The sequence below is a fragment of the Idiotropiscis lumnitzeri genome, chromosome 15 (assembly GCF_059441095.1).
Source record: "Idiotropiscis lumnitzeri isolate Australia: NSW breed Sydney's pygmy pipehorse chromosome 15, RoL_Ilum_1.0, whole genome shotgun sequence".
Taxonomy (NCBI): Eukaryota; Metazoa; Chordata; class Actinopteri; order Syngnathiformes; family Syngnathidae; genus Idiotropiscis; species Idiotropiscis lumnitzeri.
The window spans coordinates 8,604,403-8,629,744 of record NC_142405.1 but is presented as its reverse complement, the minus strand read 5'-3'; the positions used below and the strand labels follow the sequence as shown (position 1 = coordinate 8,629,744).

Genomic DNA, 25,342 nt, shown 5'->3' with positions numbered 1-25,342 from the left:
TGGACCTCATAAGACAAACACTCAGCAGGCTGCACTCTAAGCCGAACCGTCAACAATTCCGCGACGCCAACGGGGTAAAGCCGGCGGAAAACACCGACAAAAATACGTGGTGAATGCAAGTGGAGGTGCATTTACCGTCTCGAAAAGGCGTCCGAGCCTCTCCCTGTTGGCCCACTTCCCTCCGCTGACTGGCGGCGTGTGTGCCCGCAACTGTCAAAGCCACTGCAACGATCTGTGTCTGCGCGTTGCGTCCTCCCCCATGCCTGTGCAGTGAGTGCGGCCGAATGCTGGTCAGGACAGAGCGCGGTTGCCTCGGCTGTGGATGATTCGTCACGAGGCTCAGAGCTGCCCTCTAGCGGTGGAGCAAGGAGTTACTGCAGGCGACAGTTGCATAAATCTTTGGGAATGCCGGTGGAATTAAAGGGACATGATCCTATATTTTTCCGAGCAACCATAATTACAAAACTAGGCCAGGGGGCGGAAAACGTTTGTGATTCAGATTTTCTGAAACGCACAAATGGTCCGGAAAAAAACATGCATGTATGAATTGTGTATGTGCAGTGGTGGGGAATTGCAAAGGTTATAAACCTAATAAAGGAGGAGTTTGTAAAAAAAAAAAAAAATATATATATATATATATGAAACCATCGTGGAATATCCACTCCAAGTTAGCAACAAAAGTTAAAAAGAAGGAATTGGACAGAGCCAACATGTAATCAACACAATTTCTGATCTGCCGATTATTTTTTATTTGATTGGACACAAATTCAAACATCTTTTTTTTGCTACAGCAATTCTCTATACAGGACATGTCATTTCAACCACTTCCTCTTTCTTGTCAGAATGCACATAAATGATTGTAGATTTTTTTTGTCTGTTTATGTGTTCTCCTTGTGCTTGAATGATGGGTCATTGAAGGACTTCACCCAGAACCTGGCTTATTTCAACTTGGACAGATGTCGTCAACAAAACAAGTAATACACAGCATTTTTTTTTCTCTTGTGCATCTATGCTTTTTATTGCAATAATACATCTGGAAATAGAATATATGTATATATTTACACACGCACATAATCAAACACACGCACACACATGAACATACATATTGTCAGTGGTTAGAACAAAACAAAAATGTCGGACATTCAGGAGTAAGCACGATTCATGACGGAGGGAAAGACAATAAAGTAAACACTAATCAGTTGAAGTGGTCAATTTTTCATCACACAACCAACAATGGTCACTGCAATAACTGACAAAAGTAAGAATTGTTTTAACTTAGTACAGGTGGCACAGGATTGTTTTTCAGGGATGAAAAAAAAACAAAAAATAACCCTAATTTGTCCACTTTGAAGAGAAATTAACCTAGTCTCACAGAGTGATTGCCTCGAAGGTTCGTACAAGAAAATATTAAGAGCATATAGTCAGTTTTATTCCAGATACGATTTAGCCACCGTGTGTACGTATACACGTTCATATTGCATACACATGCAGCGTTTAGGTTCCAACACATGCACACGAGTAGACACAAGCTCAAGCTTCCATGAAGAACCATTAAGTACAATTTTTGTTTTGTTGTCATATTTTTTCTTCAGTTGTTGCTTCATATCCATCTTAAAAGTGCAGATTCATTTTATTTTGTATTGAACACTGACAATGCCAAAGCTACACTAGCTTTACTAAACTGTACTGAACTGCACACAACAGACAATCAACAATCCAACATTCAATTCCACTAGAACTAACCTGATCAAGTCATAAAACCCGGAACGATAAAGGATAACAAATCATACTGTTTTCATCTGTCTAAGATACATCATTTGGAAAGAACCCGGACCATTTAAATGATTCTCAATATACTGTCTGTGTTTATATATACTGTGTACTTTGCGCTTAAGTTGGCTTTACGCTGACCTTAAGCCGTGGACAAGTTACAGAGAATTAAAGGCTTTAACATTTGAACATGGAACAAAGTACATTTTTCTAGATGGTCACTACAATCCTCTGAAAGTTCACCAAACAAATAATCTGCACTGTATTTATGTCCATTTTAGTTGCATTCTCTTTGTTCTGACTCTTTACTGCCTCTTTGTATATACAGTATACGGACTATAATTTAGCAAGACAATAACAAATACGACATATACGACACAAGAAGCTAAAAACATATAAAGCATTTTTTTTTTAGCACGATGCACAAAACAGCAATTATTATTTTTTTTTTTTTTTACAATCATCTATTGCAATATTTTTACAGATAACGATTTAATAACAGTACCACTTCCCGCAGATTGCGATGATAGGACGACAAATATACTTTGGTGATGTTGCTGACACATGGGCAGTGAGAGTGATATTGCCTATAGAAACATGCTGAGATAAGGGTGGGGGGGGCGACGGGGGGGGGGTTGTTTTGTGTCTTTTACCAGATGTGTATTTAGAAAGATGGACAGAGGAATGAATTGGTGGACAGACACGATGACCTCTTCCTCCTCTTCCTCATTGCATCCTTGGTGTTGATGATGAAATTTGTCGTTGCATTTCCGAAGCCCGCTCTATTCATAAAAGCTGCGATCGCTGTAAAATCGAAAAAAAGTAGACATGGGCAATTCTGGATGAAGACAAGAATGGCTGGTTGCAGTTTAGGTTTGACTTCATTTTAATGGCAAGGCCACACCACATCCCCAAATAGCATTGAGTCCAATTACATTTTATAAAATAAATAAATCAAAATCTCAATTTTCAGATGTGCAAAATCTTCGTGAAGTTAGTGTTCTCTCTGTCTTATCTGTGTGTACACTGTGTCCTCTTCCGTTATATAATAATAGTTAAACGGCTGACTCACCTAAATGGTCAGTCCATGTGATTATAGGTCTGAACAGTATATTTATAGAAGCCCTGTGACTGACTGGTGATCATAGCCTGTAAAAGCGTGAATTTACCAAAGGTTGGCGGTTAAGGCCTTCTCTGCTGGCCTAACATAATCCAGAAATCATGATCATATTCTTTACATTGATGTCATATTATATCCTAGTGTTGAATTTTTAGGGGAGAAGTTTTTATCCAATCAGAATTCAGCTAGCTCGTGTTGCCAGGCAGATTTAATATTACAAGTAGCACGCAGTAATCGCCTGAGGCCTTCAGATACAATCGTGCGGGTGTTTGTTCTGTGTGAGTAAATGGGCTTTCAGAGTTGATAGGCAGTTGCGATAGCCAATCAGAGCACAAGTTGGTTACAGTGAGCCTTCTCGCAGGTCTCTCGTTGAAGGTGATAAACGCTTCTTGTGATTGGAAACTCACTTGTGAGGGAGCAGCACTCTGCGGAATCAGCACACCAGAAAGTCGTAACTGGCGACCGTTTGAAAATCTCAAATATATTCTTGCATTTTTTAACCAAAATGGCAGAAGGGGGGAAAAGTGTGGATTTAATTGCAGATACACTTGCAAGGCCATTTTCAAGGCGGACCTTTCAAGAGAAGCTAGGTCGACCAACAGTCACTCTGCATAAGTGTCTTTCTGTATATTATTTCTCCAGCCGTGGTGTCATAAATGATGGTATTATGAGGGGGATTTATTCAAGTCGGACTAAGTAGGACTTCACTGAAGGCCTACGTATGAAATGCATGACGCGCCACTGGAATTTACCACTTGCCCCCGAGAATTGGAATAACATTTAAAATCAAATAAAATAATGGGAAAAAACAACGGGAGCGCAGCAGAGCGGTGGGAGAATTTCAAGCATGACATAAAAGAACATGAGGCAAAAAGTCTATTTTAAAGCAAGACCATCTGATTTGTCGAAAACAACATTCTTTTCCGATTAAATTCAGCAATTTTAGCCTTTAATGCGTGTGAAGCCCTAAGCATGTACGGAAATTAGCAAGGAAACAAAGTTTTGTGGTTTTGCAACTGTTAAATGCATGATTACTTTCTACAATCAGGATTTGTCTTCCTTTATACCAACTGTTGCTTAATTACATAGTCTTGCTTTAAGATATGAAAAAGGTCAGGTGTGAAATACATGAGTGAAAAAATACACAAATTGACTCTGGAGTGCAACACACGAGCAATTTAAAGACCACAATCAGCGCTGGAGAAGAATGAAGAGCTATGGGTACTATTCTAATGGCCTAATTGTATTATTCTATTCTAATGTTTTTCTGAGGATTTTTTTTCAATTTATTGTTGACCTTACCAATGCACAGTGGGAAGCACTGACTGGCAGCTTAAATTCGGATTTGATTGCCATCATTCAACCTGATGCAAAATAAAATGATTGGTGAAGAAAGGTAATGCACTTGTAGTGACACCCACACAAAAAAAAATGGAAAAAGGGGTAGAAGATGATTGTCGATGTTGCTGATGTTATATGCGGGTGTTTTTGTATTTTTTTAAAGCATACTCACGCCCCCTCATCTCGCAGCAGAGACAGGAATTTGGTCACTCTGTAATCTTGGTCCATCTAAGAGACAATAAAGTGAGATGCTGAGAGTTGAAACAAACAATGGTCCAAACATCAAATGTGTTATCAGTGTTTGGTTTAGTTGGCTTGAGAGTTGAAATTAAATTGTGGCAAGAGACTCTCCCTTTTCATCTGTTGTTTACATTTAAAAAAATTTTTTTTTTACAGCATATTTGAAGTTTTGTTTGTGTCGTCTTTCTAAAGTTCATTTTTTTTCGCAATATTCTTTATTTGATTATTTTTATCTCTTGTTTCAGTTTTCATTTGTCATGTTCAAATGAGGAAATCAATAAATCAATAACGTTATAACTCAACTTCTTGCACTGAATGTGAGGACAAAGGAGAGCGAGCAAAAAACTACAACCATTCAAAGGTAAATATAATTAAATTTAACACTCGTTGAAATCCTTGTAAATGCTAATTGTTTTAAAACCCTGATAATTGTTTCATTTTATTTAATTTTAATTCATCCATATTTATTTAGTACATTACAAAATGTCTGCATTTTTCCTACTTATATTTCTAACTAATACTATTTATAACACTGTTATTACATATGATTGACGAACACATGCAGAAATTGCCAGCGTATCATAATTTATGGAGTCCATCCATACAAATATGAAAGACTAATGAGTTCACCAGTCATAAAAATTCCGTCACTCACATTTCAGTATTGCATATACCTGCAGTGACATCTCGATAAGCACGAGCAGTTTCTTAATGCCGATCCACACTCGCTTCCCTTTAAGCTGCTGTGCGATGCTGGCCCTCTCTTTGTCTGTGAAGCTCCCCAACAGCTGCACAAAAAAAAAAAAGGAACAGTCAGTGATGCCTGCAAGAACCTTCAAAACGGAATGCTTTGAATGTGACAGCACAGGAAGCAAATTGGCGTTTCATTCACTAGATAATTGGCAACCAAGGTTATTTTATTTGCGTATCGCTCAATGCCATGCGTGCGCATGACTATATAGCTCTCGGCGAGCACGTGTGCATAATCCATTCAAGTGTTCGCGTGACTTCTTTGTTTTTTTATACCTCTAAAGCATCAACAAGCTGCTCCCCGGTAGAGATGTTGGGGATGTGGATGGTGGTGCTGAAGGCGTCCAACATCTCCATCTCCTGCAGGACGTCCTTCCTGCTGGTGGTGCCAATGATGAGCAATTTCCGACCCTGAGGGAGAAATCAATTACGGCACTGCTTTGACACACAAGTGTATATATGCCTTTTGTTCATGTCAGAGATTTCTGCAGGGATGGGTGAAGATGAATCTTTTATTGGAGTGGCACATCCGTCTGTCTAGCTAGCTAGCTTGGCTTTGACAGAATAAGAGCAGGAATCATTTTGGACACGTTAGACCTTCGATTCCACGGTCTTAACCGGTTTCACCTGGAAAGTGTGCCAGAGTGTAGAGAAGAAGCAGTAATAGCAAGAAGAAACGTCACAACATTATAACAGTTTATCTCAGTGCTTCTCAATTATTTTCTGTAACGCCCCCTCCTAGAGCACCACTGCCAACTACTGGAGTGGATGTGCAATTACGCTTTACTTAAGTACGGCAGAAAAAAAAAGCATGTTCTCCAGGTTGACACGCGCCCCCCCCCCTCCCCAGCATCACACCATGCCCCCACAGGGAGGCCGGCCCCACAATTTGAGAAGCACTGGCTCGAGTTCAAAGTCACATATCTAATTAAGTCTAAGCCTATTTTCAATTGAATACTACATTCAGCATAATTGAGCTTCATTAACTTTGAAAAGGTCAAATCACAACTACAGCTCATGTATTTGATCTTGCTAGATTGTGCAATTGGACACAATATTGTAAATAGATAAATGAACTCTGACCTTCGGAGGGGCTTTCTTCAAGAGCACCAACAAGGCTTGAAGAACCAGATTGGAGAAACGCGGCCCGATTGGGACATAGTCGAGCAGACGTTCAATGTCGTCAACCACCACGCAGCTGAGCTGGGATTTGTAAGCATCATCGAAGACCTAAAATACAGGGAAAAGGTTTTGGGAATATTGGTTGTATTTACATTTTTGACTCTCTGATCAATAGTAGTTTGTCGGTTCACTCTTTCTTTGCAAACGTGTTCTCATCTTGGAGCACAGTGTAGTTAACAATACACAGAAAATCCTGGTTCAGTACATTTGTACATTTGTTTTCGAGTCAGTAAAGTAACAAAATGCAAAGCAACCTGATTATTTATATTGGGTAAGCAGGAAAAGATTCTGATTCAATATTTTGTTTTTGCAAGAAAAACCTTGCAAGGACTGCAATAACGCAGAAAAGTGCACCAATACCATTTTAAACAATTTTGTGCGATAAAAGCACTCACGATATTATTATTGTTTTACCTCTATCTGAAAAGCTCGGGAAAAATGCTGTTTAAAGGCCACTGCAAGTTGTCTTTTTTTGCACTCTTTTTCTGTGCTACAGAAAAATCCATGCTCATGTGACAGTTTGACAAATTATTTAATAGATTTGATGTTTTGCCAGTTACACTCCCTGCCGATAACCTAGTACAGTAGGTTCTGTTTGAGAGCCTTTATAACTGATAATCGTCCCTTCATTATTTTCCGCCTTATAACCAGCATTTAACAGATTAATTTTACGCCTTTAAGTATTTGTTTACTGCTTCAGAATCACTCTCATGTGTTTGGGTCCTTTCTCTCAAGTTACCAAACCGTTTTTTTTTTCAATTACAAATGGTTAAACAGTGCGGCACTAACCTTTTTGATAGCCTGGCACTTGGAGATCTCTGAGTGTCCAATCATCTTGTCTGGAGAACAGATTTTAATGAAGGGGAACTGTGAGTCCTCCGCAATCTTGGCTGCCAACGCCGTTTTCCCACTGTGAGGTGGACCTGGAGGTGCATTTGACAAGTGATATATCTGACAAGTGAAATGATGCTTCTAGCCATTGATTACCATCTTACTTGCTTCTTTTACTTAATGAGGTAGCACAGAGTAAATTTCGTTTCTTACTTAAAGGGGAAGTCCACCGGAAAACCTTTGTTATAAGAATATGTTCGACTGAAGTGACAAAATGGCCGCCCATGTGATGGCTAAAAACGGGTGGATTTTGATCCTTCACTCACATTCCACAAACGCAAAATTTATCAGAATGTCATGTTTAGACTAGTGAACGTGCATGCAACATTTTATTGAAAATAATTATTGGGGTTGACGTCCCCTTTAACTCATTCAATACCATTGACGGATTAATACGTCAAAATCCATTTTTTTTTTACTGGGCTGGTTGTGAATGAGTTAAAGTGCAACATCCCTCTAATTGAGAGATCAGATGAGACGACTGAAGTTGCTCATCCTTGCAATATTTTGACTCTCCACAAATGCTTACCCTCCAGCAGCACAGCCACCAGTGGTGTGCGATCACTGTTCTTGGTCTGCTGTACCAGCAGCTCTCCATCATCAAGGACATGTGTAACTGGGTCACCCCATTTGATGATGCCATTCATGATGTAGCTGGAGTAATCCTCCTGGTTTGTACCAAATGCCTGGGAAACAACAAGAGGAATTATTCGGCAATAATGAAATCGTAATCTGCATCGGAGGTCATCGTTTGAAAAAGAGACGATACTCACTGGTTTAATGTCATTGTTAAGGGAGCCCTTGAAGTCGTCTCTGGTGACCTGGAGCTTCTCTGCCCTCTCCATGTCGACCTCAACTGTCGATGTAGCCTGAAGAAAAAAAAGATGAATTTCACTTCTATTCCACCACAAATTAAGACTCCGATATTAATCATGTTGTAAACGCAAAAAAAAATTATAAATCATACTGCAGTAAATTGCCTTTCGAAATTTGCATTAAAATGTCATCAACTCAGCCATTCTTCTGGTTTTCAGCCTATTTACTCAACCTATTAAAACGTTTTTGTGTACAATTGGCTCACAAAGAAAAGATTCAATATGGTGAGAAAAATGCCAACCCATTTTGGGAAGATTTATCAATGATTTTTATTGATGAATTTATTTCAAGCCTTAAATATTGATTTTAGCATGATCTGTCCCTATAATATAATTTTAAAAATACGATGAGCAATTTCAAAAACATGAAAAGACATTTTGCATGTTTCCTACAAGCGCCATGACTGCCAAACTGACCTTGATATGTCGATTCATGGCAGTGGACTGGGCGGCCCTGACCAGCCCCTCCAACTCTGCACCACTGTAATTTTTAGTTTCAGACGCCAGCTCTGGTATGTTGACATCTTGAGCCAGCAGGTTGAAGCTTCGCATCTTGTTAGTGTGAATGGTGAGAATCTGAACGCGACCTTTCTCATCAGGAAGACCTGGTTGTACAAGAGAGGAACAAAAGTGACTGGTAAGCGGAAGCAAATTTAGAAATAAGAAAAAAAACACACACACTTAATACATATAATATAAAAGGCAATGTATTTCTTTTGATATAGCTCGTATACTTACCAATTTCCATCTTGACCTCAAATCTGCCAGGCCTCATGAGGGCATCATCAATCAGGTCAGGCCTGTTGGTCATCCCTGGTGAAAACAGAAATAGTGATGATGGAGAGGAAGAAAGGAAGCAAATGAAGCATATGATCAATTAACTCAATTACTGCCATTGACGGCTAAAGACGTAAAAAATCTTTTTTTTTTTTTTTTTTACTTGGCTGGTCGTGAATGAGTGAAACCAAAAGCGACATGAGACATAAGGAAATATTATTTACCAATGACCAGGATGTTGTTAAGTTGCTCGACACCGTCGATCTTGGAGAGCAGCTGGTTGACCACAGTATCGTGCACACCTGTGCTGCTAGCACCCGTGCCTCTCTGCTTGCAAATGGCATCCAGCTCATCAAAAATGATGATATGAAGTCCGCTGTTGGCTCCCAGCTAAAAAAAATAGCGCAGACGAAAAGGCCAGCCAAAACTTTAACGTTTCATTTCTAAAACGTAAATGATAACAGCCAGTCGCGTACCCTCTTTTGCTCGTCCTCGGCGTCAGCGAACAACTTGCGGATGTTGGCCTCAGACTCTCCCACGTATTTGTTGAGGATTTCTGGGCCATTGACGATTTTTGGCTCACGAGCGTTAAGCATTTTACCAATCTGCCTGGCCATTAGCGTTTTACCACAGCCTGGCGGTCCAAACAGCAAGATACCCTTCACGTGCTTACAGCCTGAACACAGAAAAATTAAGGAACCACAGAATTTTTGATGAGAAATATAGAGAAGGCAAATAGAAAAAACATTTCGACCTCATGAATGATATTACCACAAAAGCAATATTTTACAAATGAAAAAACAATAACACCGGCAGCAAAATGAAGAGAATTTCTCACCCATCTGCTCCACAATGTCTGGAGGGAACACTCGAGAAGCAAAAGCTCTCCGGAAAATGTCAGAGAATTCCTTATCCAGACCTCCAATGCCCATTTTCTCAAAGTTCCAGTCTGGGTTGATGATTGTCTGACGTGCCTCCTTGGTCTTCGCCTTACCTATAAAGTAATGCAGAGTAAGTACTGGTACAATCAAATCAATAAAAACACTCAAAAACACACATATGGTGTTTACATTTCCACAAATGTATTTTCTCAATAATTCTAACAATTATTATTATTGAGGATAAATTAGTTAACTGAAATGCAGTACGACAGATTTAAATCTATGAAATACTGCCATCTAGTGGAGATAATTGGTACCTAGGTAGACACTCCTCAAGTCTTTTATAAATGAGAATTAATTCATTTCGATTAATGGCTAAAATGTTGTTTCAACTGTTGTTCTTCATTTCCAATAAAGAACATACCAACGAGTGTCAAGGATGAACTTTCTGCCTTCTCAAAAATCACCTGACTGTTTCCCACCAGCAGCCCAACATCAATCTGTCAAAAGTAACAGATGAAAAATTAAAACATTTCCTGTAAAATATTTTAAACAGTCCTGATTTATTGAATTTCATTGTTTTGTTTTTTTTTTCATTTCAAACCTTTACTTAAATCTGAAAAAAAAAAGAAAAAGATCACGGAGAAGGACAAGCAAACAATAACGCTCGTACCTTCTGTGGTTTCTTTCCAGAGGCTGCTTCACCTTTGAGGATGCTGGCATCCATTGCCTCAATATCTTTGACAACCAGTCCAAAGAGTTTGTCGCAGAAGCTGAACACCAGCTGAGAGAAGAATGGGCACAGGAATTGTTTGCAAAATGAAAGTGAAGAACACGGAATGTATGAAACGATGCCTCCCGTATGCTTGTGCATCAAAACAAATCATAACAAATAAACCTGCTGTGTGACGGAAAATCCCTGGCTGTTAAACTTCTGGATGAATTCGGCAGCCATCTTGTCCGAGTCGTAAGGTGAGGAGTCTGTACTCTTCTTCTGCAGGAAGTCAATTTCGATAGTCATGGCACCGATGCACTGCTTGGACTTGTCAAAGTTGTAGTTGGACACTAAGGGGAAAAATGATGAGGAACTTTATTTTTCACGAGTTTAATCATTAACATGGGGAAACAGAAAGGACATATTTTTTTTTCCACACCACTGCAGGACAGATGACAAAATAATTAACTTAAATCTGTTCTTCAGTCTCGCTCTTCTAATCGTCCTGTATTTGTCTTTTTTATTTAATTGATTTTTTTAACATTGGTTAGCTTTCTAGCGATGGAAATCCTCTCTCAGGCTCCGAAGCCACCCTCCTACAGCATGACAGTTTTGATTATGTGTGATTTTGTAATTTGCGAGACAGTCAAGTACACTGTGAGAACATTAACTAAACCATTTGGTGTGCAAAATGTAGAGCTTTTTGCTAAGTGATTTGACATTCCGAGTGTGATACCTTCCACTTCCTGGCCAATGGAGAGACCGGCCCATTTTCGCTGAAAGACACATTCAGGAAAGAGCAGTGAGGACATTTTTGCTTTTGCTAAGGGTAAAGAAGAATGACAAAAGATTACTCTGAATAATAACTTTCCTTATCTTAACCACTTGAAAATTGTAGCAAAACACAAATCAACAATGTACATATTTTTTTTTATGTTTAGATAGAATTATTGACTTGGACATTACACGCAAATTGTGCACTGGCTATTATTTTTAGTTTAACATGTTTATACTGAGCCAATAAATTCTTCTTCTCGAAAAAGTGTTGCCTGCGGCAAATTTGCAGCTCTGTTAAACAAAGGCCAATTTTCTCTTCCTATTCAAAATGCAATAAGTGTGAAAGTGTGAAATTTGTATTCCCCTGCAATTCTTAAATTAGTATGAAACAAGAACAAAGCAAACTAATCCGCATTCTGTCTTCAAGCACCATTCTCACAATAATCTGTTGAATAGGATTCTCTGTGTCAATTTGTGAGCATACCTGTGGCAGGCTGAAGGCAATCGAACCAGGTGCCACAGTGTGGTGGGTCTTGACTGTAAACACAAATTTGTGGTTGGGTGTGGTCTTCACAGTCACGTGTCTGAGGAGAGATTGTTATATTATTATTATTATTATATTATTATCTGCAAGTGGAAATCCTCTTGCAGTTCTTTATAAATGTACTTTGCACTTGTCAATCTCCTGCACTGAATTAAAAGGGAATAAGGGGATTTGATTGGTCGGGAATCAAATCAGCTGTGTTCTCTCCCACAACGGCGCAAACACATATTTTTGACTGTCCACATCTATCTAGGCCTTGCTGTAGCAAACATATTGCACCAATTCAACCATTATTCAGCAACGTCATATTCAAATGTACAATCAATATTTCCATGGGAAATTAAGGAAATAGAATAAATGATTTCCATTGTCAAAGTGAAAGTCATCATAAAACCTTAAATAGCTCTCCAGTCATCGATCCATTTCCCGAATCATTTATCCTCACAGTTGCAAAAGAAACATTATTACCCGTCTCTTAAAATAATAATCATAAGTACTACATCTAATCAGATTGCAAACCGCTAAAACATGTGCAGTGTTAGAAAGAGAGAGATGAGTGTGCTGATAATGACGACTCACTGTCCGGATTGCAGATCCTTCTCACTGACCACAGCACAGTTTGTCAGTGACAAATCGTCTGTCGGGCATCGTGCCGCTTGCATGGTCTGCAACGAGAGAGAGGAGGCAGAGGAGGATGGGCAGAAGAAGAGAAGGACAGTATTAGGTATAATGTATGCAGGTCATGACTTGAGGAGAACGTCTGCACCAAAGACAAGCTTTATTAGTCGGCAGTCGACTCATTAAAGAGTAAAAAAAAAAAAAGGTTAAGAATGCTGATTAATTACGATTAGGTTATCACATGAGTCAATGATAAACAGGCGAAAACTTTGCACAATTAGGTAAGGACACAAAATGGACGAAAAACTCCATGTAGGCAGCGTCAGCAACAACCAAACCAGAGTCAGCTGAAGATGACGTTACATCACCAAATTAGGGACTCTGATAACTCCAAGATGCAGTGCGACATTTTCAGCACAGTCAATGGCAGATGGCTTGAAAGATATTCAAAAAAAAAAGAATGATTGGATGTGTGATATGAGAGAGTCTCGTAAAAAGGCGCACTTAAGTTGACAAGTCTGTTTGTATCTCAAATGTCACTGAACAAAATAATCACAAATCTGCATTAACTATTTTATTTTATACCTAGCATAGGGCTGCATGATTATTAAAAATAAAAAAAAAAGAACCATAATCATGATTATTTTGGTAATAATAGGAATCACAATATCACAATCATTCAAATGATTATTATTTTTTGGTACAAAAATAATAAAAATAATAATAAATAAACAATGGATTTTGCTAATTCAAATTTTAAACTCAAGTATGCTGACTATAGTATTAGACATTTTAAAATCATTTGAACAGTGTTATATAATAATCACTTTTATATAATCATGCCAATTTTGTATTAGTTGAGAGTAATAATTGCAATTGAATTTCGATTAATTGCACGGCCCTTAGCAAACATTTTATTATTTTGTGCCAACAGACATCAGGTTCGATTCGAATGAAAAGCAGCATAGCATTTTTTCTTTTAATTAGTGCGATTGTGTTGACGTCGTTTTTAGAGCAGCATATTTTATTGCAGGAGGTTTCCATCCGTTTTCATCTTGTTAAATCAAATGAAAAGGCTTTTGCAGCACAACCGACTCAGTAGCAAGCTTCAGCTGATGGACAAATTCCAATGCACATTACTGCAGTCTAACCACATGACATGGTAACCATGGCAACTATATGAAGCAATCCAACAGTGCCTCAGACAATAATTCAGCGGCTGGCAGATCCTAAAAAAAAAAAAACGCAAATCTACCATATATTGCTTGATGCCATTTCTTTCAAGGAACCATTAAAAAAAAAGCATCGACTGATTGGTTCCACATCAGTGCTCCTGTATCCTATTTGATCTTCGTGCTACTTCAGAGGCCGCTTCATAACAAGTAGTTGTGAAGTTCCATGATCCAAGCGCCTCAAAGGCTTCGCCATATCGCAGTTGACTGTTCACGACAGCACGATGTAACTTTTTTCAAACACACCTAGTATTGAAAAAAATAAATTTTGATTTAATGCAGTTAAGTTAAAACTTCTGGATGGATTTACAGCACATGGCAGTTGTATTGAGAAGACAAAAAGGTCAGTGTTGACTCACTATGAAACTAAATGCTTTGGATATTGCTCCTTTATTCACAACACTTTTCAATAATGGCGCTATGCAGAATTCAATGCATATATTTTTGTTAAAATATTTAAAAAATATCTTTTAATACGTTTAAATGCATTCACTCCATTAACTAAAATAAACACAAAACAACAACCAACTGATTGTTGTCAGGCAGTTTGATAAAAGTATTGCAAAATGTTGCGGTTCTCAGCACATTTGACCATCAAGTAAACAAGCGCACTTTAGAAACAGGACCGGAAATACAGAATCAATCACAGAAACTTTATCAAAGTGTGTAAGGTACCATGGCAATGCACACCTTTTCAACAAAAAACAAAAAAAAAAGGAAAGAAAGACAAAGACTACGATGTCTATAGTTTGTCTCCATTGAAATGTTTACACAAATTTAAACATCACACTTGAGTTGCTAGATGAGTAATGATGCCTTTTGCACCTTAACTCATTTACTGCCATTGACGGCTAAAGACGTCAAAAATCTATTTTTTTGTTTTTTTACTTGGCTGGGAGTGAATGAGTTAAGTATGCAATAAATGTCAACATCTGGGCCCGGTAAATTACTGAGTATTATGCACTGCTGAGATATCCATTAGACGTCTGCATTAATCTGTTTGTCGATATCGGTGCAAAATTATTGATTTGGGGTATATAACTAAATTTCTGTGACACTCAGGGCGGCTGCTGACAGAGCAATTTGTTCATTCCCCGCTTTAAATATCCTCTACTCACACACAGCTGGAGAAGAAGAATTGACAAAACAACCATTCATCCTCACATTCCCACGAATAGCCAATATAAAGTCTTCAATTCATCAAAAAATTCATCTCTTTTTTGCAGCTCACTCAATCCAAGAAAAATTGGAAAAATGACAACATTTGCAGCTTTCTGTATCCTGTCGTTTCCAGTAACTCCCAGACTATTATGGTCAAAAAGAAAAAAATATTTTAAGGCTTGAATACAAACATCCTGGCACAATTCCTGGTACCATAGAGACTGCACTGAAATCTCTAATCAAGTTTCTGACATATTCTAAATGGGCTCATATATTTCACGTGTGCATTCTGCAAAACAATATTTCCCCTAAAGGTCACTCTTGAGCGTAAACACATTCAGATCAGATGCAGATTTTTTTTCTCTCCATCTCAAAACAATTCCCCACTTCTCACCTCTATTGATGGACTCCCTAACATATGCAAATGAGGCTTTGAAAAATTAATTGACAGCTTCTCTGACATGGTTTGATTCACCGCCACAGTCAGGCAGGCGGCAGTCTCCAAACCTGCCCCTTTTTTTTTTGTGTGTCTCCGTCCCGGTCACTTAAGGAATCTGGCTGTGTTGTGTACATCTTAGTCACAGAGACCGCAATGATATTGTCCCACATTTTCATTTCACCGCGCCGCGTGTGTTCGTGTTTAACTTTAGTTGTATCTGCTTGTTCAGCGCATGCAATGACGCGATAATTACCGTACATACTTGCCAGGTGGGGGAAAAAAAAAAATGTATGTTGCACAATGAATCAGAAAAAGAAGATAGTACTGGTACCACGTTTTGAGCGTTTTAACTGTGTTTCCATACATACCTTGAAAAATATTACCACCTTGTGGCACCAGCGTAGGCAAGCAAAGAGGAAGGACAGAAGAAAGTTTTTGAAACAGAGAGAGACTCGGGGTGGAGGCGTGAAGCCGTGATGATGAAGGTCAGATGCAGTCACAACTATGGATTCCTTTGCATGCATGCCACATATCTACATGCATTTCGACATGAAACGATGGGATCCGTTTGCGCAAAGGCCAGACATGCGGGTATTTTGTACTAAATTGTTTGTCCTTTAATATTTACTAGAACAGATATTTTTTGGGGGGGGTGTGAAGCTTGTATCCCACTGAGGGGCAAACCTTGGCGAGTGTTGGCAAAGGTAGCAAATATCGGGTTCTTGTCTGGGTTTTTTTGAAGGTTGCAAGCATTCTCTGGACATTTGCCAACAGTTGCAAAATTTTGCACTTTTACCTTGCGACAAGAAAAAAAAATTAACCATTGGCGACCGTCTGGAGGACATCTGGCGAACGTTTGCGACTTTGAACGACCCCAGATGAGAATGCAACATTTGTCATCGCCAACACTCGCAAATGTTTGCCACTCAGTGGGATGCGGGCTTAAATTTTTAAACTGGCCAATTAAAAAAATGATGAGCATTATACCCCAAATCTGGTACATTGTAATCGGCTTGCGTATGCAAAGCGCCATGCAGGTGTTTAGAAGAGGGCAGCATTTCTTTGCTCGCATTAAGAATAAGGGGTAATACTTTTCCACATTAGATTATATAAAATATTAATTTCTTTGAAGTTGAATTTCTGTTGGGTCATTCAAACATGCTCTTTACTAAAATATGTTTGTATTATTGTGATGATTATTCGAACTGGATGTGTTTGCATTATTGGCGGACATGCGACATAAAAAGTAATAAAACAATATAAAATAGGGAAGACGTTAAATGCAGAAAAGTCATGTTTTTTGTGTAATGAATTACTTTAACGGTGGTTAAAAAAAAAAAAAAGAAGAAGTCGTAACAAAACACTAAACAAATGCACCTGTCGTGCTCCATGCGAAATCATTTCAAGGCAAAATAAATAACGTCATTCACATTTTTTTCCAGTTATGCAGTCCCCAGGTACGGAATGTGATTGCGTCACATTGCCTTAACTCAAATTATATTTCATAAAAGTCTTTTACTCATGACATCTGTCCAATATTGAATTTAATAAATGTGCACAGCCAAGATAACAATGAGAAGACAATTAGAGACAAAAAAAAATCATCAGTGGATAATAATCAGCTAATCTTCTATTCCCACTTGGGAAATATGGAACATGTTTATGACTCTCTTGTTGCAGACAACTTAATGACTCCTTTTCTTTGGGCTCGACCTCCAAAATGATTCACCAGGCAGTGGGAAATTAACCGGAAAAATTCCTTTGAGGGAGCTCTCATCGACAGTATGAGGAAGATGAACGAAATGCGAGACTAAAAGGCAAAAAAGAAATCTAAAAAAAAAACATTCATAGCCAGGCTGGGATTGGTCCACAAGAGAGGCAATAAGCGAAGACAACGGTATCAAAAAACGTGAGGGGGAAAAAAAATGAAGGCTCTGTACGAATGTTCACTCGATAAGGCACACTTAAAATCCTTCAATTTAAAAAAATAAATAAATATATAAGATAAACATAATTAATTCAAATTGCTTCCTATATACTCTCAAATTCTCATCTGCATCTAAACGCTCGACGGTGTCCATGTTTTTGTCCTACCTGAACTAGAATTTCTTTCTGCTTCCTGTCATGATCTGTCTTTGTGATTTTTGCTTTAGTATTTAGTTTCATGCTTTTTCCTCGTGTTTGTCGTGTCTTGTCATGTTTATTGTGAGCGCCTGTGTTTGTCTACCCAAGCCCCAGATCCTTCCAACCCTTTGTGTCTTGTCCAGGTGCTCCTCGTCACGTTAATTTGTTTGGATTTAGTTCCCTGTTTACTTTCAGTTCTTGTCGTCAGATATTCATGTCCGCGTTAGTTGTCTTCCTACCCATCTCGTCCAGTCAAGACCAGTTTAGTTAAGTAAGTCATCGTGTTTTGTTGGTCCCTGTTCTGATATTTTAGTTGTTTATTTTTTTTCCCCAAGTTCCTTGTTTGCCTTTTATTTCTTCAATTAAAAACCCCTCCAAGTTACTCCTGCCTCACTTCATTGCATTTTTGGGTCCTCCTCTTCCTCAAACTCCACAGCAGCCTGACAATGACATAATGAAGTTCGACCAGCCTAATGCTGTGGTCAGACCGAACGCCAGCTCTGATATATATTTCTTTAATTCCCTCGATTAATTCGCATCTGTCATCGCTCAAGCACTTAACCATCAGTGTCACTCACACACACCAATTTTCTGCTTCCATTTGTTTATTTTAACCACATTTTCTACCAGTATCAAGTCTGTTATTCATTCCCACTTTTAATTTTCCCGCTCATGAGTGTCTAATGACTTATTTCCACTTTATTTGAGGCAAGTACTGTATATGATCTGACGTAGCTGCGGGCTACATGCAAACCAGTGAAGTGGTCCCTCTCATTCCCTCCCTCTTGCTCCTTCCAAACATCCAGCTCCTAAACATCCTGCTCAATTATTCATCGTGCTGATTCTCAGGGGGGGGGAATCCGGCTACATGGCTGCACCGACAACCAATGTTGCAGGATCAGGGTGGAGCACGGCGTTTTCATCGCTAAATACACTGCAATGGATGGGAATTGCTGTTTTATTCTATATTGAGTCTTATAATTAAGATTCAGACAGCTCATCCATTCATTGAATTATACAGCATCTGGACCAATATAATTTAGCCAAAATTATGCCTCTTGTCAGACGATGCACCACTTCTGCCAGAAAAGTGTATTTATTTTGTTTGCCATGGAACACGACAAAATAAAAACAGGGAAAAAAAGAACCTGATCAGAATCAAATGGACTGAACAAAATGATTATCAGAATTTTTAAAAATTCTAAATGTATTGCAAGCGTGCCCCGCTCCTTAAATTTGTAATTAAACTCACCTGTGGCAAGTATCAGGTAATTTGGAAATCACACTCACAGCCATTTAAAATGGAGAAAAGGTGGGTCGACTTATGTGGTGTGTGTCTGTACCATACTTAGAATGTAGAATAGTAAGATGAGAAAAATATAGTCAAAGTATTTCAAAACAATAAAATTGTGGAAAAACACAGACAATTTCCAGACTATAATGTAAGGCACGGGTCCTCAATCCTGTGTTTGTCCTCTGTGTGTCTACTCACTGATTGTGTGCTCTGATATGTTCTTGTTCGGGAGGGAAAACAGTGTTACTGTTACTTACTTTTGTATGTTGCTGCAGCCTGATAGCTAACGGGCTGTCTAAATATAGTGAGCTCGAGTTCGCACACACATACACTCACTCCCTCACGTGCACTATGATGACCTTATTGATGGAAGCATATTTCGAAAATTGTCCTGGCGAGCAAGCTGCCAAAAACATTCAAAGAGGAGTCGTCCTATCGTCCAAAAAAAAAAAAAAAAACATTTAAAAGGGACATGTATGGACAAATATTTTTTTTATTGTTTGTAAACAAATGGATGCGATTCTGGCACCTATTCACCATCAAGTGTGAAATAAAAAAAATATTGAATCTATTTTTATGATTTGATTATATGGCTTCTTACAATAGCACTGGTGAGCTATTTTTAGAACAGGCCCACGGGCTGCTCATGTGGCCCTCGGGGGCACCATGTTAGTAATCCCTAGACTATATGTTTCTCGTAAAACATTCCAAATGGAGTGTTTGTTTGTCCATACGTGACCTGTGATTGCTTGATTGTGGGTGTGTCCCTCTTCTCACCCAAAGTCAGCTGTGATAGGCTCAAACTCAGACGTGACCCTAACCAAGACACATTCTACAAATGGTTCGATAATAATTTTTGAATTATTGAATGGTTTGTTTTTACTTCCATATTCAACACATAAGATGTAGCTGAGGAGAGCAATGAGTCCAAGTTTTTCAAAGAACGATAAAAAAGAAAGTGGATTAATTGCTTGGGGTTGGAGATGCGCTTATTAAATGTAGCCAACGGCAGCACCCTAAGCGTCGAAATCCTCCACAATTTGTCTCTTGGACATAAAATAGATTGAGTGGGTGGTCAAACCAAGACCGGAGCTGAGGAAAGCAACTAAGGAGTTTGAATTTATGAGGGAAGCAAAACCACTGACTATTGTCACATTTGCAGCCCACATATTTGCTGCAACAGAAAATGTGGGCATAATTCCATCCCCGATCACATTCATTATAGTTTATCCTTGATGCCATCAGATCAAGCTGGGGAAGGTTGACAAGGGGGCAGGTGAACTTGAATTCATTATCACTGTTATCACTTCCCAACACTGGCCTCCCTTCAGTCCCTGAGCAACATGCTGCAAGCAACAGCCGACACGCACAAAGTAATCTACTTAACAAAGCTTTCGCTCCTGGCTGAAGGTCCACACTATTCAAGCTTTTTCATTCATTTATCTGTCAGCATTCAAATTTGGCAGGAAATTACAACTACCAAGCAACACCTGTGTCACTTTATCTGTGTTGTGTGTGATGAACATTTTGGGGATGGCGTAATAAAGCATGAAATGGTTCAATTTAATTATCCCCTATCAAAAAAATTGAACGCATGAATTTTTAATAATTCTTTCAGTTGTCAGCAGGGATAAACTGGATGGGTAGTTCTGCTGATAATTTGTACCAAGCAGCATTGTAATGTGCATGTAATTAGCGCTTTATAGACTAAGACAAGTCTTAGCCCTTTGCAACATTTACATGCCTTTGCGGTGCTTTTTTCTGTTCTCTAATCTGATGGTTTATGTTGGCCGTACGGCAGGTGAGCCTGGTGCTATCTATCTGTGGAGGAAATGTCAAGGGAGTCTTGGAAAGATGACGGAAAACCTGATTGTTGTCAAGTCAAGACTCTCTTTAGCAATCGTGATTTGGACATCATCTACTTTACGGTGGTGTGTACTAACAAAAATGCCTTTTGGAAACCAAACCCATATGTTTATACCAATCCACCTACGTAAAGCTACCCAAGTATTTTTTGTAGCAGGTCCTAACCAAGTTCTAAAGTCATCATCCAACCCACCAATCATATTTTTTATCCGGCAAGTAGTGTCAGATTCATAAATATTGGGTAATCAACACAATTCTCATATTTTTTGGTTTAAAAACATAGTTTCCAGTGGAACGGGTTCCCCCGTATTATATAATTATTCAGCCAAATGCTTCCGAACTAAGTGGATGATGACAGTGCAGATGGACACTGACCCAAAGCATGCTGCAGATGGATGAAATACAGCATCGAGACATCTATGCAATCTAGACTGCAGGCTATAAAATGACTGCAAAGCAATTGCAACCAAAATGAAAATGTAATTTATGTTTGGTATGACCATACTTGATGATAGAAATCAATTTATAAAAGCAATGGCCTCAGACGTTTCTTTTAAAAATGCGCCATGAGTGGAATTGTTTGTGGGACTGACTGACCAGCCACGTTATGCCCAGCAACAGCACATACGAAATCAGAGTGGGGGGGATGCCAGTGTGTGTGTCAGCAGTGGCTGCTAGCCATTTTGACTCACACTGCATGACCATCAACTCTTCCCAGAAAAAATATAACTGAAAGATTTGAGCTGACTCTATCTACATAAATGTGCAAAAATAAATATATTCTTTTCAAATGGTAATTGAAGGAAGTCAGAAGATATACACAAACCGATGTTATGATGAGGACTGTTGAGGGTCTCGTCAAGTTATAGTTTTAGTATGAGGTTTAGAAACAACTACATATTTGAAATAATGAAACTCTATAAAATAGTGATTTATGTCTTTTCGTGAGGTACTTGGTGCTGCTTTGTGCTAAATTATATATTTTTTTAAATTCTGTTGGAATTCAAATGTGAAATAATATATATAGTCTCAGATCAAATATGTCACCTCTTAGTTTTGTTTTCAGGATTTATAATTTTTTTTCCTCAAAGACATCACGTCTACTAGCTTCCTCCGACTAAATGAAAATAAAATAAAATAAATTAATTAATAAATAAATTCGTATGAAAGCAGGGCAAGCACATGTTGGGGTTTTAAAGCTTTCTGGCTGAAATATTAAATTTTACAGTGTTGTTAAAGGAAACATTAGATTAACACGTACTTACATTGTGCCACCTCAATTTTTTTTTTTCTCCAAGGCTGAGAAAGTTATCATTGAGTTGCACCAACTCAAATTATTTTATCAACAAAACATTTTAAGTGTCTGTTTTGTGAGAAGTCAAAATACATAATAAGCTCAAATAATAAGCTCACATGTGACCATGAACAGAATAAGCGGAAACGTAAATGGATGGATGGATGTTATGGAGCAGCTGTAGTGGCTGTACCACAATCAAGCTGTCAAGTTTGCCTGCCACAGCAAAATGCTGCTGTCTTATTATGTTCTGCAGGAAGAAAGATAACCCTCTCAGTGTGATGACAAAATGTGTCATCAGCAAATCAATTTACTGAGTTGGCTTATTAACAGCCTTGTTTTTAGTGTATGCGGCATGCGGACGTGATGATATGTAAGGAATTGCCATGATTCATGTTTAATTTTCTATCATTGAAACAGGCATGCAAGTTTGCTGTGTAATGCTAGCGCTATTAGCATCTTGTATAAAATAGAAAACAGAAAGGATGCAAATGTCTCTCAGAGACGCGTTTGAGTCCTTGTTTTTTTTTTTTTTTTTAAACCTCACATCCATTGGTGAATGACAATGAATCATCAGAGGGAAGGCCAGTCGTCATTTAAAGGATAAGAAACCATATATATGGTTTATTAATGTCGGGAAGTTAACCCTGTGCCAATTCCCTGAGGGATGAACTAGCTTAGCGCTAGGGAAATTATGCTAGCTAAAGCGAATAGAAAATAATTGAGATGCACTGAATTAACCAAACATGTGATTTCGGAATATGACACGGAAATAACATGCAAAGCCAAGATTTGAAACCAGAACCCCACAGGGCTGCTTGAACCCAAAATATTTCAAACATTAGACCAATTCCACCCCAAAATGTTCAACTGACATTCCGAGCTTGACACCATCAAAACGCTACATTAACCAACTATGTAGTTAGTCCGTAAGAAAACAACCATGCGATAATAAAACCATTCTGAATAATACACACATCTTATATTGAGCTTTCGTGTTACCTGACAGCACGTAAGCTAAACATGGACTGAAGTCTATGCACAACTATGCTGTCCCACCCCTCAAACGCTTCCTGTGTTCATAAAACGACTGTAGAATGAAGGCAATTGACGAACAATATTGTCAACATATTCTCAGCTGGCCTTACAACACAATGCATGACACTAGAATGATGTTACATGCGCCGCCAGTGGAAGGGGAGTTTATTATCAGTGACCGCTTTTTACGCAGCAGCGTCGGCTCAAGGGCAAGCAGCTTCCAGGATTAAGCAGCCACACTCCTGCTTCGTCGAGGCTCCTTTTTTGACTGATTCCACACATATGTCTCGCACATTGCAAGCACGCGGGTGACGCTGCAGCATCGAGTCAAATGAAACCAATAAATCCAGATATCACTCGCGATGATATTGCGGTTGGCAGCATCTAATATAGTCGGAGCGAGCTATGGTCCGACATTTTGCTCCCCGTTTGATCTGGAAATCATGAAGGGAGCGTACGTTCGTCTAAAAACGCCATACGCAATAATATGTTCGTTTTTCTTACCCGGGCCGCCATCTTCGCGGTTGTGGTGGATCAGTGATGCAGTATTAGTGGTCGGAACAGGTTCATAGGACGGGTGGGGGGGACATGAGCAACGGAGACTTGACAGCGGATGGCTTTATAAGGCGTAGCGCACTCTTCTCCGATTGGCTGAATCAACCGGAAGCTTGTACACTGAGATGCGTCCCATTAGCTCACGTGCTCTGGTCCGGCCTACTTGAGCGGGTTTGTATGACGTGCCAACACACTCACGTGTGTACATCAAACACGTATTTTAAAATAAATAAATATATAAATAAATAAATGAAGCAGAGGGGAAAAGAACGTGTATTCAAATGCATAACCCTACGAATATGTTGTCTAAAAATGGCCTGATTCAAACAGAACACTTTTTTTAAAAAAAGAAAAAAAAAACGTCTAAAATATGAAATATGTATTGCTCACACTGACGACAGTCGATAGCAATATATTTGTTTTGTTGTGTCATATTTTTTAAATTGGTTGTTATTTGTGAAAATTGTTGCACGTTACCAGTCACAGCGTCTGGATCAGCACCACGGACAGCAACACGATTTCGACACTCGTTCATGTGTCTCTAAACGTTTTATTGTTTTATTCATATACTAAATATGCTTCATTACTTATAGATTGGGGTTGATCAAAGAACTGGAGGGAATTTAGACGCCATTAATATTTAATTTTGGTTTATTATATTTTCAAGAATGCCGGCACAGTGACCCGACTGGTTAGACTGGGTTCGATTCCGACTCCGGCCTTCCTGTGTGGAGTTTGCATGTTCTCCCCGTGTCTGCGTGGGTTTCCTGCGGGTACTCCAATTTCCTCCCACATTCCAAAAAGTTGTATTGGACACTCTAAATTGCCCCTAGGTATGAGTGTGACCGCGGATGGTTGTTTGTTTATGTGTGCTCTGCGATTGGCTGGCAACCAGTTCAGGGTGTACCCCGCCTACTGCCCGAAGACTGCTGGGATAGGCTCCAGCACCCCCCCGCGATCCTAGTGCGGAGAAGCGGGACAGATAATGGATGGATTGATGTTTTCAAGAATAAACAGACACCGTACCAAAACACTTTTGCTGCTTTTGGAACGTGTTGTTGGGATTGCATTCAATCTTCATTTGTTTCAACATTAAGTGTTTTTGTCTTTAGTACATTCAATTCAATATATATTGAAAATAATTTCCAAATAATTGTATTCTGTTTTTATTTACATTTTACGCAACATCCCACCTCCATAAGAATTGAGGTTTGTATAAGTAAACTGGGAAAGGCTCCAGTTAGATGGATGACTTTTCTTTTATACTGACAATATAACAATACTGAGTCAATTATGAATGCAGCAAATTTAAATGAGTACAAACCAAATTGCTTGTAAATGTTTTTATACAAAGTACCTGTACCAGATGATCCCTTTGTTCTTTCTTGCATACATATTCATACATCCACATAGTAACAGACTGCAGCATCAGTATTCTAGTAACACTAGTAGCATTAAACTTGAACAAAGATTCTTGTTACACAATATGGTTCACAAATGGAAGAAAAAAAACATCATAAGTCTATCATCATCATTACACAATAGTTTTCATCTTGTAAGATAAAATATGGCACATATTTGATGAAACATGATTGGGAGGAGTGGGAGGGGTGTCAACCAAGTCTTCAGTCCCAAAGCCAGTCCTCTCAGAAGATAAGTGTCCTGCAAAATTTGCCTTTCTTTGTGTCTTTCCTCGTTTAATTGCAGGTTGGACCACAGCAGGTGGAATCAGTTCGAAGAAAAATAGTTTCCACAGCATCTTTTGCGCATCATCATCCACTCTTTCCTATATGCATGGCACAAAGTAATCAATTTCTTAAGCAGATGCGCTGGAGAACATTTCCACCTAAAGTAAGTG

General features: G+C 38.8%; 2 protein-coding genes across 5 annotated transcripts in view; both read right to left on the bottom strand.

The window, feature by feature from the left end:
- Nucleotides 1–340, bottom strand: part of LOC148322701 (thyroid hormone receptor alpha) — a 50,888-nt gene extending 50,548 nt beyond the window's left edge. Inside the window, exon 1 of one of the 2 annotated variants that reach the window (XM_088316407.1) lies at nucleotides 136–340. The gene's annotated coding sequence lies outside the window, so the exon portion shown is untranslated. The remainder of the gene's footprint in view (nucleotides 1–135) is intronic. The other variant, XM_088316406.1, reaches the window with a different exon arrangement.
- A 385-nt stretch (nucleotides 341–725) lies between these two features.
- Nucleotides 726–23,581, bottom strand: LOC148322700 (vesicle-fusing ATPase). 3 transcript variants are annotated; one of them, XM_088317026.1, is made up of 22 exons: nucleotides 23,434–23,556; nucleotides 15,682–15,699; nucleotides 12,443–12,528; nucleotides 11,804–11,903; nucleotides 11,279–11,318; nucleotides 10,726–10,892; nucleotides 10,501–10,611; nucleotides 10,252–10,327; nucleotides 9,785–9,940; nucleotides 9,423–9,622; nucleotides 9,171–9,336; nucleotides 8,908–8,982; nucleotides 8,587–8,774; nucleotides 8,068–8,163; nucleotides 7,824–7,980; nucleotides 7,193–7,326; nucleotides 6,305–6,451; nucleotides 5,498–5,632; nucleotides 5,146–5,259; nucleotides 4,404–4,459; nucleotides 4,193–4,254; nucleotides 726–2,574 (listed from the first exon to the last, which is right to left on the bottom strand). In XM_088317026.1, exons 1-21 carry the CDS (start codon nucleotides 23,443–23,445, stop codon nucleotides 4,224–4,226), a joined length of 2,265 nt encoding a protein of 754 aa, XP_088173152.1. In that variant the 5' UTR covers nucleotides 23,446–23,556; the 3' UTR covers nucleotides 726–2,574; nucleotides 4,193–4,223. The 3 variants fall into 3 exon arrangements, with proteins under 3 accessions (XP_088173152.1, XP_088173154.1, XP_088173153.1); XM_088317028.1 differs by lacking the exon at nucleotides 15,682–15,699 and having other exon boundaries at nucleotides 23,434–23,581; XM_088317027.1 differs by lacking the exon at nucleotides 4,193–4,254 and having other exon boundaries at nucleotides 23,434–23,555.
- Between the last annotated feature and the right edge of the window lie 1,761 nt (nucleotides 23,582–25,342).